Raw genomic sequence first — 15,582 nt, 5'->3', positions numbered from 1 at the left:
TATCATGTTCATTTTTCACATGGTCTAGTCCTTCCCCTGCCCACCCCCCTAATATTCTTAAGAGGGTCTCTTCTCCAGTCATCAGAGAGTAGCTGGAAGTGAGGAGGCAGAAAAAGCTCCTCCTTTCTTTCCACTTTGCAGTTTTAAATTGAAATCTTAGGCGCAGTGCACCCAGAGCTCAGCAACTGCTCGTGCTAATGAAATTCCTTGTTGCAAAATGCACCTAGAACATTGGGAATTTCAATAGCCCTAAGTTGCATAGGGCTTTGTAAGTCACCTCAGGCACCTTGAACCTGGATTTGTAGCTAACTGGCAGCCAGTGCAGTTTCTGTAGTACTGGTGTCATGTTTGTGGCTAGACACCTGCCTTGCCACAGTGTTCTGCACTAGTTACAACTTTTTGAACCAAATCAAAAGACTCCCCCACATAAAACACCTTGCAATAATCTAGTCATAAAGTAACCAATGGAAGAACCACTGTAGCTATGAAACAGAAACAGTTACAGATGAAGTACTAACCGGAGGTGGTAAAAAGGCACTTCTCACCATGGAAGTAGCTTGTGCCTCCATGGACGATTCTGGATGTAAATCAGTGCTAGATTTATAGGTGACACAATAGTTGCATATTTATTACTAAGGAAAATTATTTATAAATAGCATAGACATCTTGTTTTACCTGATGGAAAAACACTGTTCTGCTCTGTCGCTGCAGAACTTCGATAAAGTTCTGGGCATTCCGTATCAAAGAAAGGGATTTTGCTTAGCACCCTCATGTGGGTAGAGGGAAAGCAAAAACAAACAATTTATTTTACAATTCTATCCCTGATCTCTCAGAAAATAATATTTGAAATACAAAACAGGGATCTGGATTGCATAATGCCAAAGTTTTGGACAATGCTCTTAACTAGTATAAAAGTTATATTCAGTTGCAAATCAATATGCATCAACTGTTATAGCAAATGTGTTTGTTCAGGAACTTGTATTATATGGTGGCGGGGGGGCGGGGCGGGGGGAGATACTTGATTTATACCAATTATTATTTGATGTACTTTTCTGATATTCACTGATTTTAAATATATTGATCTATTCACTTTTGAGTTTTTGTACTGAGAGCAGTTGCTTATACCTCTTTAAGATGACTGCTAGTGCTGCCTCTCATGCCATGTTTGCTAACAGTTTTGTCTTATTTCACCTGTTGCATTCAGAATTTCACACAAGTATTACAAGAATTGCTGTACAGTAACTTTGATCTGAGACTATAGTATAGCATGCGCCCTCTTGTGGACAAATCCATATTTATACTTAGACACGTGCATGTGTAAGGATTATACTTTTGAAAGATATAATTAAATGGAAGCCCTTTTCCTATAACTTGTTTTATGAAAGGAAGATGACTTAATTTCTGTCTTATATGGATCAAAATGGATCAAAATAACCACAGAGAATCAGCTGTATCAATAAAACTGCTTACATTCTTACATATTAAAAAAATATTTTCCTCAATCTTCAAATTTATTTATTCTTCTAAAAAATACACAGTTCTAGCTGCAGAAGGTATACTGTGATAATGAAGGGCATATGGAAATCTGCTTTAATACTGTCTGCTCTGATGACTGGCCAGGTTCTCCAGCAGAGGTCTTTCCCATTACATTCAATTTAATCATGTAACTGGAGATTGAATTAGGAACCTTCTGCGTGCTAAACCTTTGCTCTGCTACTGAACTACAGCCTATTTCTTAACCCTCAGATGTCTTTAGCGCAGTTATATTTGTTATATTGTAAATTCAAAGCCTACCAGCAACTGGACAAAAATAAGAGCAAAATAAGATGTCATTTTTCATCATATAACTGATTTTTATGTATGTTATACTTTTGTTTGGATCTGTAAAACCTTGTTCATTTTTTGGTAACAGCCCTTAAAGCTGCCAGTTGTAATTAGCATCATGAATTAGGAATTTATGTAGCAATGAGATAGATATGGTCCATGCCAAGTAAGTCTTGAATAGTAAGGTGAAACCCAGCATTGAGATGGAATATAACAGCATTTTCTCTTAGTACATTTTTCAGTTCATTTTAATCATTTACAACAAAAATGCCTTAATGTTGGTTGATTACTGTGTAAAATTACAGTAATGATTGGTCTGGCATCATCATTGGAGACAGCAAACACTGACCTTTGGGGGGCTGGAAGCATTTGAGAAATCTAAGGCATCCTACTTTGTCCTATCAAAACTTTGATCTTAAACTGGTGGGCTGGGACCCACTCCTGGGTCATGGCATGATCTAAGGTGGGTCACAAGAGCAGCACTACCACTGTATAAATATATGGGGGGGATTCTTTATTGTTTCATTTCTAATGGGTGTTGAAATGTGGTATTCATCTGGTTACCTCCCACTTGGACTACTGCAATGCGCTCTACTTGGGGCTACCTTTGAAGGTGACCCGGAAACTACAACTAATCCAGAACGCAGCAGCCAGACTGGTGACTGGGAGTGGCCACTGAGACCATATAACACCGGTCTTGAAAAACCTACATTGGCTCCCAGTACGTTTCCGAGCACAATTCAAAGTGTTGGTGCTGACCTTTAAAGCCCTAAACAGCCTCGGTCCAGTATACCTGAAGGAGCGTCTCCATCCCCATTGTTCTACCCGGACACTGAGGTAGAACGGTTCCCTCACTGCGAGAAGCCAAGTTACAGGGAACCCTGTGGAATGCCCTCCCACCAGATGTCAAAGAGAACAACAACTACCAGACTATTAGAAGACATCTGAAGGCAGCCCTGTTTAGGGAAGCTTTTAATGTTTAATGTATCACAGTATTTTAATATTCTTTTGGAAGCCGCCCAGAGTGGCTGGGGAAACCCAGCCAGTTGGGCGGGGTATAAATAATAAATTATTGTTATTATTATTAACTGTATGAAACTGAATGTGACTTGTCTAGATGAACATTCTCTAATTAGCCCCCATCCTGAAATTACACTATATTTGTTCTGTAAGTTGTCTGCAGAAAGTTAATCTAAACAGTTTCTGTTATAACACCATCGTCCTGATCTAGCTAAGATCTTCAGCTGTTAAAAAAATAGAGATAAATGCGGCATATACAGTTCCCCAATCTGATCTGTCTTCCCTTTGCTAGTCAGTAACTGGCCTGTGTGATGTATGGTGTATGTATTTTTGTGTTTTATGGTTTATTAACTTCTAAATAGCAGTAGATCGCTATCTCCCTGTAAGTTCCACAGTGATGATTGTGCAAAAGTTGCCTTTTGATATTCTATAAGACATTCTGCAGATGTGTGGAGATTAGTGAAACTAGCTAGGCATTAACTATAGATGTAAAAACAAATGCTCTTATTTCCAGCCTTTCACTTATTTCGATTTGTCATGTGCTCTGTATGGCTAAGAAACTTCATAGTATTGTGTTTTGTTAAATGGTCAGAATGTATAATTAAAACTTACTCGACACTAAAGGCTTATTTCACACTATGTAGAGATAAACCCAAGTTTGTGACCAAGCGTATCTACATTAGGGCCCAAGTGATTTCCAATACTTTTTTAAGAGTCACATTTACACTTCAGATGTGCAATTAACTTACTTTATCTGCACATTAAAGAAAACAAATGTGGGAAAGGAAACTTTTTTACCTTGCTGATTTATAGTAATGGTTCATCAAGAAGTAACTGCTTTCACATGTTAATTATTTAATCTAGAGGATCACTAGAGGCATGTGATTAGATTTTTCTAATTTCCGAACTGTGCTGGTAAATACACAAAACTGAATAACCTACACAAATTTTAATTGGCCACATGTTGTTGGTTTTTTTTGGGGGGGGGTCGACTGGTGACTTTACAAAACTAGAAGAAGGTGTCATCCATGTAATGTCTATCTACAAAATCATGGCAGTTGTTTTCCTTGTGTTGATGAAATCAATAGATTCTTTACTTCTTTTTTTTGCTATAGTTGCTGTAAGAATAATAAAGTTCAGTAAAATTATTTTTTTACATACTTGGGAACTTCTTGGTGGTTCTTTGCAAAATAAGTATTTCTTTCTCATTCCAGTGCTTGGGAGATGGGAAGTAATGATAGCTGGCATCCGAACTAAGATCTGTGTGTAGGCACTACCATCCCAACATTTCAGGATGAATGGGGATATGCCTCATGTTCCCATCACTACTCTTGCAGGGATTGCTAGTCTCACAGACCGTAAGTATCTCTCTTGAGTTTTGTTGCAATTCATTAATTAACCCATTTGGGGAGCAAAATTCTGAATTGCACATTAATTTTTATGGTGGGGTGGGTTTAGTTTCTTTAAACTCTCTCAGCCCTTTGGCATTTTATGGGTTTCTCTTTATCCATCTGTGAGTAAAAGTTGGAGGGGTATTGGGCAGATGACCATACGGCCTGGTTCCTACTAAAGAATGCTTTATTCATAATTTAATAAAAACTTTGAGATTGAAACCTGCATAGTGAAATTCAGCTGCTACACTATAATCTCTAAACTGCCTACCTTCTTCTTGGGCAGAAGGATGACATTAAAGGTTCCTTTGTTCTGGTTTGAAATGAAAGCTGCAGCACCTTACTAGGCTCCCTTTGTGGGTGGGTGGTCACATGCACACTCCTAGGTTCTTCATGTGGGAAGATAGTAGGGATTAGGAAATGCCTTGTTTAGAGCATTGTTGATTTAGCTTTTGTGAAGTGAAATTGACAGGGCATATAAAACAAAATATATTCCAGGGAATATACTGAAGTAAGGAGAGTGCCTAAACACCCCCCAAATTCATTTTTGAAGGTCTATGCAACAGGGCACTGGTGCAGGTGGAACTGATAGTTTGACTGGTATGCATGATGCTTAATAGTGAAACTAGTTTTGAAATTAATGCATCTAGTCCAGTTATGGCATAGGTTTTGGCACTGGCAAAATACTGATTGTCATTAATGATGTACTAGGCACTGTAACTGAGCACATTGCCAATCACAATCTGCACAATGCTCAAATTAGCAATGGGAGGTGGGGAGAAATGCTTTTTAAAACATTTATGTATTGGTGGAATAATGCAAATTTTTTTTACTCTTTTCAAAATAGTTTTGAACCAGCTTCCTCTTCCATCACCTTTACCTGCTACAACTACAAAAAGCTTGCTCTTTAATGGACGAATTGCAGAAGAGGTGAACTGCCTTTTGGCCTGTAGAGATGAAAATCTGGTTTCACAGCTTGTGCACAGCCTCAACCAGGTTTCAACAGATCATATGTACGTATTAAAAGTCACTTCACAAATTAATGTCAAAAAGTTTCAGTATAAACTATAGTAGAGGCAGGTTATAGATATTACTGTGTTGTTCTGTCCTAATAGAATGCAAGATTCTGTAATTATTGAACATGGCTGTATATTTTTCAGCAACAGGTGGCCACTTATCTATTATTGTGCTGGATTGGATGCCAGCAATAAACTTCAGATTTGGTGCTGTAGAAACTAATTTCAAAGAAGGTGGTTTGAATGGATTTTAAACGTAAGAATTATTTTAGAGAACAGGGCACTTAATCAGTGGCCTTGTACTGACAAGATTAAACATCTCACCAGGGTCTACACCCAATTATAATTTATTTGGAGAGATGCGGGAGAGGTCTGGATAAAAATGTACGTATTAGTTCTGAACAATTATTAAGATTTCATAGAGAAAAAATTCTACTTAGGAAAGAGTTCTGGTCTGGGGAAAAGTGGCCCTAACATGAACTCCTAATGAATGTGTGGCTTATTGACCTGATGAAAATAGAGTGAAGACAACATATTAAGTGTTTAAGCGAAGTGTCTTTCTAATCAGAAACACAGTTGCCAGTATCGAGCCCAAAAGAACAATATAAAGTTTAAAATTTAGCTTCAGAATAAATTGGACAGAGGAATTGGTCAGACAAAACAAGATAATAGATAGCAACACAAAACTGGTTGTGTAGAGAAAATTGAGTAGATTCCATCCATAATTTACAGGATAGCTTACACAAAGATTTAGAGTGACTCTTCATTTTATAGTATTGCTGTATTATTCGTTGATACATCACATTAACCACGATGAGCAAAGGATTATTTATTTTTGACAATTTACATACTGCTTAATTACAATTGTCTCTCAGTGGTGTACAAGTAACAATACAATGATTTCCAGAACTCAGTGATTCTGGTTGTAACTGTCCAGAGTGCTGCCCATGTACTCTGCCATAGAAACAAGAGTTGCAACAGTTCCCATTGGAAAGAAAAAAGGATATGTGTTAATGATCTTGTACAAATTGCCAGTTTAGTAACTTCCTGTATTTTTGAAAAAAATCTCATCCGTCCCTGTTTGTTTATCTCCAATGCCAGAGAACTGAAAGATAACCTTGGCAGTGATGATCCAGAAGGAGATATACCAGTCTTGCTGCAGGCTGTCCTGGCAAGGAATCCTAATGTTTTCAGGGAGAAAAGCATGCAAAACAGATACGGGGTACAAAGTGGTGAGAGTTTTTATTCATTTTATTATTTCTAAGCAAGATAATATGCAGCTGTGTTACTTTTCATTGTGATACTCTAAACTGATTGTGGATACAATTCAGATTCTTATAGTTGGTTTTCTGTTATTATATGAAAATGTGCTGTGATTCAGATGAATTAGACACAAGAGCATTCAGTTTCAAACAAGTACATCTGTTCCTAGGGGAGTTACTTTTTTATGTTCTTCTGCAGTGCCTAGCATACCACTGGATCTAAGTAAATGTTAAGTAGTACAGCCACTTGAGGTTTATCCCGAGCCAAGTGTTTCAAGGTAGCAACCCAGTCAGATGGTCAGGGTGCTAATAATAATAATAATAATAATAATAATAATAATAATGTGATTATTATTAGCATAATATCTGACAAACTTTTGCTTTGGCCATTGCTCCATTTCCTCTGGAAGTACTGAGGAGATGAAAAGATGTAGCAAATTGGCAGCTCTAAACTTGCCCATACATTAGTAAGTTCAAATTATGGTGTGGATTCGAAACTATGCACATTATGATTTTGTGTGTATTGTCTGAATGGAACTATTGTTTTCTGACCTGTAAAATAAAGGGGAGGTATAGTATATTACTTTTTCTTTCAGCAGTAATCCAGTATTTCATGTGTGCTACATTAAGATAAGCACCTGTAACTGCTCTGAAAAATTGCAGAAAGCTGTAGGGCTATGTATGCTGCTGAGAATGGATTTTGAGATGCTGGCCAATTGTGTGTGTGTGTGTGTGTGTGTGTGTGAGAGAGAGAGAGAGAGAGAGAGAGAGAGAGAGAGAGAGAGATGTTGCTCAGATACCATTGTCATATGCACAAATGTGTTTGATGCTTGTAATACTTTATCTAGATAATAGTTATAGTTGAAGATATTTTGTAATAGTTATGACAACTGGAAAACAAAGCATTGGATTAAAAATACAAGTAAGTAGATACTTTGATGTGACTTCTAAAACTTTTTGTTTTGTTTTAAGGAATGATGATGCCGCAGTACAAACTGTCTCAGAATTCCATGCATGGTAGTCCTGCATCTTCCAATTATCAGCAAACCACTATCTCTCATAGCCCTTCCAGGTAAATGAAGTTTGTAACATAGGATTATAATTTTTTAAGCCTGTATATAAAACCTATTTAATATTTTGAGTAAGGACTACTGTTTTTCTAAATATTGAAGTGAGGCACTTTGAACCCCAGACAAAACGCATAGCTAGATGAACCATAAAAATGGCATACAGTATGATGCCAGGCTGTAGGGGTAGGATTCAGTAGAGTGTGCATCCAGAATTCAGATACTCAACACTGAGTCCCCAAACTCTCAGAACTGTCTCAGTTACACCTGAAGTAATCCCTGCCCCCCCAGCAAACGTCCTTATTGGCAGTTCTCATTTCAACCTTTCCCTTAACAATTGATGCAATATGGGGGTTTAAGCAGCAGTTTACAAGATTATTGCAGGGATGTACATAAACAGAAATTCTGATAGATTTTACGAAATTGCAATTGATTCTCTGTTAAGAAATGTCAGTGAAATAGTAATTTGGACAGCAAAAATTAAAATGAACTTATGAAACGCACAAGGACTGTTCTCCAAATATTTGGCAATAAAAGGAATTATTTGATATTTAATGCAAGATGTGTTGACTTACTAAGGTCTTGGTATTATGCATACAATGCACTTAAAATGCCAGGAAAACTTTTTAGTGCCTTCAATTATAATTTGAGGAGTTATTAGGAAACGCATAGTGTAATCGGTTAGAAAAGGTTGCTAGTATATACATGGACAAGGAAAGTAGTTAAGCACAGTTTATGACATTGGTTTTGAGATTTTCTGTAAGCAGCTTTTACTCAACAGCAGTGCTCACAATTTTATAGTGCCTGCACTTCTTTTTCCAATTTTCATTTACTTGTGTAAAGAAAAGGAGGAAATTTCTTAATCTTTATAAATTCATTAGTCAGACTTGGTTTTTCTAAAATTTTATACAGGGTTCATTACAGATATTAATGAATAATATATGATGATTTTTAAACAAATCTATTTTAGATTCTCACAGTCTGATCCCCTTGCTCTATCTAAATTATTGGAGGCATATTTGAAAAACCAGTCTGCCAGTAGACGCTCCACAAGGACTTTCACTAGTGCAACAGGACCCCCCCCCCATTGACTCTTGGGGTGTGGGATGGAAGAGCTCTCCAGACTGTGTCAGGGGAGGAGACTGTGAACCATTCCTCCCTGGGATAATACTGGTCTTTCCAACAGTACAGGACTATTTTAAGAATTTCCTCCTCTGGGAGATCTATATGGCCCTTCCATGAGTTGAAGAAGCTTTCTGCTCATGGAAGAGCACCTGTGGATCCAATCCATTAATTACTAGGAATTGTATTATCTGTTTATTGTATTGCATAACATCTGTGAAACTATTTGAGGAAAATCATGTTTAGATTGATGTTCATATATGCTTTGTTTGGATTTTATTTACAGTCGATTTGTGCCACCACAAACAAGCTCTGGTAATAGATTTATGGCACCACAAAACAGCCCTGTGCCTAGTCCATATGCTCCTCAAAGCCCTGCAGGATATTTGCCATATTCACACCCTCCAAGTTACACGCCTCACCCGCAGATACAGCAAGGTATTTATTTTCTCTGTGTCTTTGGAATATATATATGTACAGAGTTGGTTTTTGTCACTGTATCACATTCTGATACACTATTCAATCTAAGTACTTCTTCTTACATCAGAAATTCATACCTTACAACTGGTGAGCATATGGATAATGAAGAAAATATTCAAATGTGCTGCTGGTGACTGATTGTACTTCTAAGAATTAATCTTGAGCATTAAAACTCTTTCAGTTGCACTCTAAAACAAAATACCAACACAGACAATAAGATGGAATAATTGCTCCCATTTTTATTTCATAGAATGTATTATATGTACACAAATTATTCTCTTTAAAAAATAGAGAGTTATAGTTAGCTAATTTTTCTCTAAACCTTTATTTCCACCTATTTGATAACACAACTTGCAGTTTATAAACTACAGTAAGTATAAAACTTTAATCTTCAGAATAATTAATTTTATAACTATGAGTTAAAGCTTGAAGACATGAATTAGTTATGTCAGACCTTTATTTTAACAGAATTGTAAGTAAAACAACAACAATTTTAATTACAATTCTGTAAGTTTATATTATATTAATTATATTAAATTATGTTATTATTATTATACCCTGTGTTTCTGGGGGGCTTCCGACACATATAAAAACATAGTAAAACAAAAGCTGGTGCAACGAAAGTATAGGCTGCAAACAGGTGATTTTTTAATAAATATTCAAAACAATTCCAATGGAAATTCGTACTTTATATGCTGTTCCTGATCATATGTTGCACACAAACATTAAAGTGTACATGTCAGCAATGGATGCAAGATTTTAAATGTTCATGGGCTGTTGTCATGCACTTCAGTTATATGGTGAAATAGCAAAGAACAGAGTTCCAGTTTGGGTGAAGATAGAAAATGTGTTGCTACAAAAATAGGAAAGTGGCTTAAACAGTTATATGTGTATGAGAGGGTAGGGGATGGAAGTGGGGAAAAGCTCACATTTTCCATTTAATGAGTGGGGAGCAGTGCTTGTGATCCAGAAAGCTACAGTGGAGGCCTAAGTGCAGTGGAGAAACTCAAAATACAGTTGTTTTGGGTCAAAGAAGGGTAGAACGAATGGCAAGGTCAGGGAAACAGAGAAGACAGCAAAAGGGAAAGTAGAAATGTTAATAATTACCTCTCCAAAGCAGGGAGATGGCATAGGAATGGACTTCCTGGGATTCACAGTGACTCAAAAGTTAAGGTTGGGGTTCTTTTTCCAAGTTTTTGAAGCAGTGAAATACAATATATTGTATTGCCATACACTCTTGAGTTTCTTGACATCAAGAGGATGCCGAGGATGACTTCAAGGCAGAACACCTTAGTAACCATTAAGCAGACGGAATTGACATACAGAAAAAAAACCACAACTCTCCCATGCCTCACAGGTGCATTGGGGTCAAAGTCTGTGTGGAGCTTAGGGAAAATTTAGTTAAGGAACCATATTCATCTAGTCAGTCTTACAATTTGTGGAATACTAGTTCTCAAAATCTGATCTCTGAAATATGTTTTTAGTTAAAGAAAACATAGAAACCACACTGATTAAATATAAATATGAAATCTGTGCTTGAAAATTTATGCTAGAAAATATTTAAACGTATGCATTCACTCTTCTCTTCTCTTCTCTTCTCTTCTCTCAGCTTCAGTATCCAGTCCCATTGGGATGAGGAATATACATGAAAATAAAGTTACAAGTCAGTTGTCAGGCAATTCAGCTAATCACCATGCTGATAATTCTAGACATGGCTCAAGTGAAGACTACCTGCAAATGGTGCACAGAATAAGCAGTGAAGTATGTAACAGAACATTTTAATGTTTTATAAACATTAAGGCACTGTTCCCTGAAAATAAATAAATAAATAAGTGTGTGTGTGTGTGTGTGTGTGTGTGTGTGTGATGTATTGTGAGTGTGTCTGTCTGTGTGCGTGTGTGTTAGGTACCTATGCTGTACATTAATTTTTGAAAGATGGAAAATTTTGTGCATACAGTTAAAACTTTAGCCCAACTTCAGACTTTGTCTCCAGTCTGATTTTATAAATTAGTTTACTGAAAATGATACAGAGCAGTAGAAACATTGCCTTTGGGTGCTTGAATGACATATATTTTATGGTAAAGCATTCCTGTATTACTTTTGGTCAAGTAACCTACAAAATGAGATTAGTATTACTGATCCATAGTATGATGGTTTTTAAAGGAATACTTAAGCTTGTGTGATAACGTGTTGAATTCTTAGTTCCTCTCACTTTCTGGTATGTTTCACATATTTTGAAAGCTTTTTTGGGTGCAGGGAGGGCATGATGCAATGTGAAACTGTTTTCAGTTTCTCAGGGAAATAGCTCCACATTGCATTTACTTTGAAAATGCATCACTGTAGCCCTAAACTGTTGATGGTGAGCCAGAGCCTTTTCATTCCCCTGGCTGTGAGAGAAATGGAGTATCCCTCCTCGTCCTCTTGTAGTACTGGTTTTCCTCCCCTGCTTCCTCCAAGCTCTTAAAAAAAGCTGAAGAAGGAGATGGAGGAGTCTTTTCTTCTCAATTGAGACTAAGAAATGTTTTTCTCTTTAGCCTATGATTTGAACCACAAAATTTAGTAATGCTTTGTTCATAATTCTTAACTTTCATAGCTTGATTGTACTACTGTCTGATGAATGCTTTTATTTTCATATACAGTGGTACCTTGGGTTACAAACACCTTCGGTTACAAACACTTCAGTTACAGATTCTGCTAACCCGGAAGTAATACCTCGGGTTAAGAACTTTACCTCAGGATGAGAATAGAAATCGCGCGCCAGTGGTGTGACGGCAGTGGGAGGCCCCATTAGCTAAAGTGGTACCTCAGGTTAAGAACGGTTTCAGGTTAAGAACAGACCTCCGGAATGAAATAAGTTCATAACCAGAGGTACCACTGTAAAATGAAGTCCTTGTTGCTAATATGCGGCAAGACAGAGAAATTGCACTGGTAATTATCCTTGTGGCAACTTCATAAAAAACAAAAACTGGAAGTCATTGAAAAAAATGCTCCTTTCTAATAATCCACTAATATGATCCCTAGGAGGGTGATTCTTCAGTAAGGAACACTGCATCGTTTTCCTTGAGATCACCACAGTCCGTATGTTCTCCTGCTGGAAGTGATGGAACCCCTAAAGGTAACTGTATGACTCTTTGATACTGTTGTAGATAAGAAACCTAGATCTGTGCCAAAAGTTCAGGACAAAGAAAGTTCAGGACAGAAAACTTTTGGATTTCTAACAAGAACAGGACTATGTTAGATGAAAGACTAACTCAACAATAACTTTTGATACACCTTGAAAATTGACAGTCTTTCAACACATTGCCCATGTGGAGGGCTAAAGTGTATTTCAAGAGAGAGGCTGTTTCACTGTATCATAGTTTATAGTTTATTTTTAAGAAAATATAAATAATATGGCGCATTTATTCTGGATATTCCTGGTTACCTTCTACATTAAAAAAACCTCCAGGTTTCAGATTCATAACTGTTTATACCTTTCATAACCCTCATACTGCTTAGAGTTTTGGCCTATCAAGTAGAATGCAGCTTGCAAAGCCATCTGTTTTCCCTCCCTCCCTCCCTCTTTTCTTTTTATTTTACAGTGATGGGAAGGGCTTGGAGGGCCACCTGGTCTGATGCCTATAAATGAAGCCTTTTCCAATATGCCTTTTACTACAGCTCCCATCAGCTCTAATCATCATGGTCGGAGTTAGAGTTGATGGGAGTTTTAGTCTATAACATCTGCAGGGCACCAGGTTGGGCACGTCTGGCTTTAGTGGGTCACAGGTTTTGCAGGCCTGACTCACATAGTTGGGCACTGAAAAAATAAATATCAGGATTCTTTACCTTACTTCCTGCCCTCAAAAATTGTTATTCAAGCTTGGTCAACACTAATTCCTGATGAAACTGAAAATCCAAAAAGTTGAAAAAACAATTCCAATTAGAAGTTTCAAAAAACTAAGAACATGTACTTTTTGTCAGTTCATGTTCACTATGTACTTTCTTCTTCATGATACCATTAATTTTTTAGTCACATTGTTGGGAAAGAAACACGTTTAGACCACTTGTTGGCTTAATAGTTTAGCTGAGCTCATATATAGTTAGTTGCTGTACAACCTGAAGAATTTATAATATTCGGTTACATCTTTTGTTGAATGCAACTCCTCTTTCTTTCCTTTACATCATAAAGATATTGTATGTGGGAAATGTCTTCTATGTACATTAATGTGTTTGAATGTGTGGCAGACTGCTTTCTAATATTTTCTGAAGTTACAGAACTCCAGCACTGCCTGTCTTAAATAAAACCTTTATCTCTATTGTTGATGTATAGTGCTATAATCCCCCCCATAGTATTGCTGCCCTTTTACCAGTGTTAATTAATTTTTGCGATGATAGATAAAGCTCCCTTTATCTCTGGCAGCTAAATGCATCACTAAATAAGAAGGTCACCCGTGCAATCTAGGCAAGGAGAAGGGTGTTCCATAACATGAGAATTCAACACCAAGAGCACGTTTTGTTCTTCATCCTATTTATTTTCAACCTGTTTAGTGACAAGATGTACATTAAGAATGCTAGTAAGGGGCAGATTGAGTTGACCGTAGAGATTATTACTGGACAAAGAAGGCAGCCCCTTAGATAATACCAATCAGATATAGATAGTATCTAAAAAAGAAATTATTCTATGTTTATAATGTTTATGTTTTTGTTTATAATCTGCACTTTCATAAAATATAGCAGGGTAGATTACAACACATAAAATATGATGAAATCAATCTTAAAAACAGACATAATGCATAATTAAAAATATCTACAGATACTGGTTGATTAAAAAGAAAAAATCAGCCTGCCTAAACAGTAGTGTTTTCAGAATACTTCTGAAGGCAAGCGGGAATGGTTCTCCTTGAACTGCTACAGGTGTGCAGTTTAAATGACAGAGCCTCCCACACTAAAGGCTTTGACTCCTAGTGAAGGCCAAACCTGTTGAGGCCCTCCATCTCACTGTGGAATGATTGCAAAGGGCCGTTGACACAATTTTTACCAAGTTAACTCAAAGCGACTTACAATATATAAACAAATGCATACATTAAAACTGGAATAAAAAAACCCAAAAAATATGAAAGTCAGTTTTTCAAAAGCTGGAAAAAAACATCCCACCCATTCAAGGAAGCCATAGATAATTAAAAGCCAAATGCCTCTTTTTTTTTGGCTGGAGCCTAAAGATATGTGATGGTAGCACCAGCTGAGTTTCTCTGGGGAGAGCATTCCACAAGTGAGGAACTACTACTGAGAAGGCCCATTCTCATGATTCCACTCTCTGGACCTCCCATGGAGCAGGGTGGATGGGTGGGTACCTGAAGAAGGGCCTCAGATTATGATTACATGTTCCAGGTCAGTACATATGGGGAAAGGTGGTCCTTAGTCACATAAAGCTTTATAGGTCAAAACCAGCACTTCAAATTGGGCCTGGGAACTAATTGGGAACCAGTAAAGTTGGGTCAGGATTGGTTTTATGGGCTCAGATTGTCGTGCACTTGTGAGCAAATTGGTTGCTAAATTGTGCAGCAGCTGCAGTTTCCAAACTGCATTCAAAGGCAGCCCCACATATAATGCATGGTAGTAATCTAATGTATAGGTCAACAGAGCATAGACAACAGAAGTTGGACTAAAGGTAAAAGGTAAAGGACCCCTGGACGGTTAAGTCCAGTCAAAGGTGTCTATGTGGTGCAGCGCTCATTTCTTTCCAGCCAAGGTAGCCGGCATTTGTCTACTTGCACTGGTGTGCTTTCGAACTGCTATGTTGGCAGAAGCAGGGACAGAGCAATTGGATCTCACCCCATTGCACGGATTCGAACCACCGACCAACTGATCGGCAAGCCCAAGAAGCTCAGTGATTCAGACCACAGTGCTACCCGCTGTTGGACTATCCATGTCCAGATAGGGGAGTAACTGGACCTCCTGTTGAAACTGATGGAAGCAGCATGACCAAGACCACTTGAGCTTCAAGTGAAAGTAATGCATCCAGAAGTACCACCAAGCTATGAACCTGCTCCTTCAGAGGGAATGTAACCCTATCCAGAGCAGGCTACCTTCCATTCACCAGTCTAGGTAACCACCCACTAATGGTGCTTCAGTCTTCTCTGGTTTGAGCTTCAGTTTATTGGCTCTCATCCAGTCTATTAATGAGGCAAGACATTGGTCCAGCATATCCACTGCCGCAGCTGAAGATATAAGATGAGCTGTGCGTCAATAGCATATTGCTGATAATGCACTCAAGACTTGAGATGACTCCACTCAGTGATTTCCTGCAGAAGTCGAACAACATGGGGGATTAATCTGAATTCTGTGAAACCCCACATTGAAGAACTCCATGGGACCGGATGACACTCTCCAAGCACCACCTTCTGGAAACAATCATCCAAGT

The 15,582-nt window shown here is 37.7% G+C and overlaps 1 protein-coding gene across 3 annotated transcripts in view; it reads left to right on the top strand.

The window, feature by feature from the left end:
• Positions 1-15,582, top strand: part of NIPBL (NIPBL cohesin loading factor) — a 125,686-nt gene that overhangs the window by 52,903 nt on the left and 57,201 nt on the right. For all 3 annotated transcript variants that reach the window (XM_081881314.1, XM_081881316.1, XM_081881315.1), the window contains exons 2-8: positions 4,059-4,202; positions 5,083-5,248; positions 6,353-6,483; positions 7,486-7,585; positions 8,989-9,140; positions 10,792-10,943; positions 12,204-12,297. In XM_081881314.1, the coding sequence (XP_081737440.1) occupies positions 4,139-4,202; positions 5,083-5,248; positions 6,353-6,483; positions 7,486-7,585; positions 8,989-9,140; positions 10,792-10,943; positions 12,204-12,297 (859 nt within the window). In that variant the 5' untranslated portion in view covers positions 4,059-4,138. The remainder of the gene's footprint in view (positions 1-4,058; positions 4,203-5,082; positions 5,249-6,352; positions 6,484-7,485; positions 7,586-8,988; positions 9,141-10,791; positions 10,944-12,203; positions 12,298-15,582) is intronic.

This window comes from Podarcis erhardii, assembly GCF_964252035.2.
Source record: "Podarcis erhardii genome assembly, chromosome: 11".
Taxonomy (NCBI): domain Eukaryota; kingdom Metazoa; phylum Chordata; class Lepidosauria; order Squamata; family Lacertidae; genus Podarcis; species Podarcis erhardii.
This window is presented reverse-complemented; position numbering and strand designations above follow the sequence as displayed.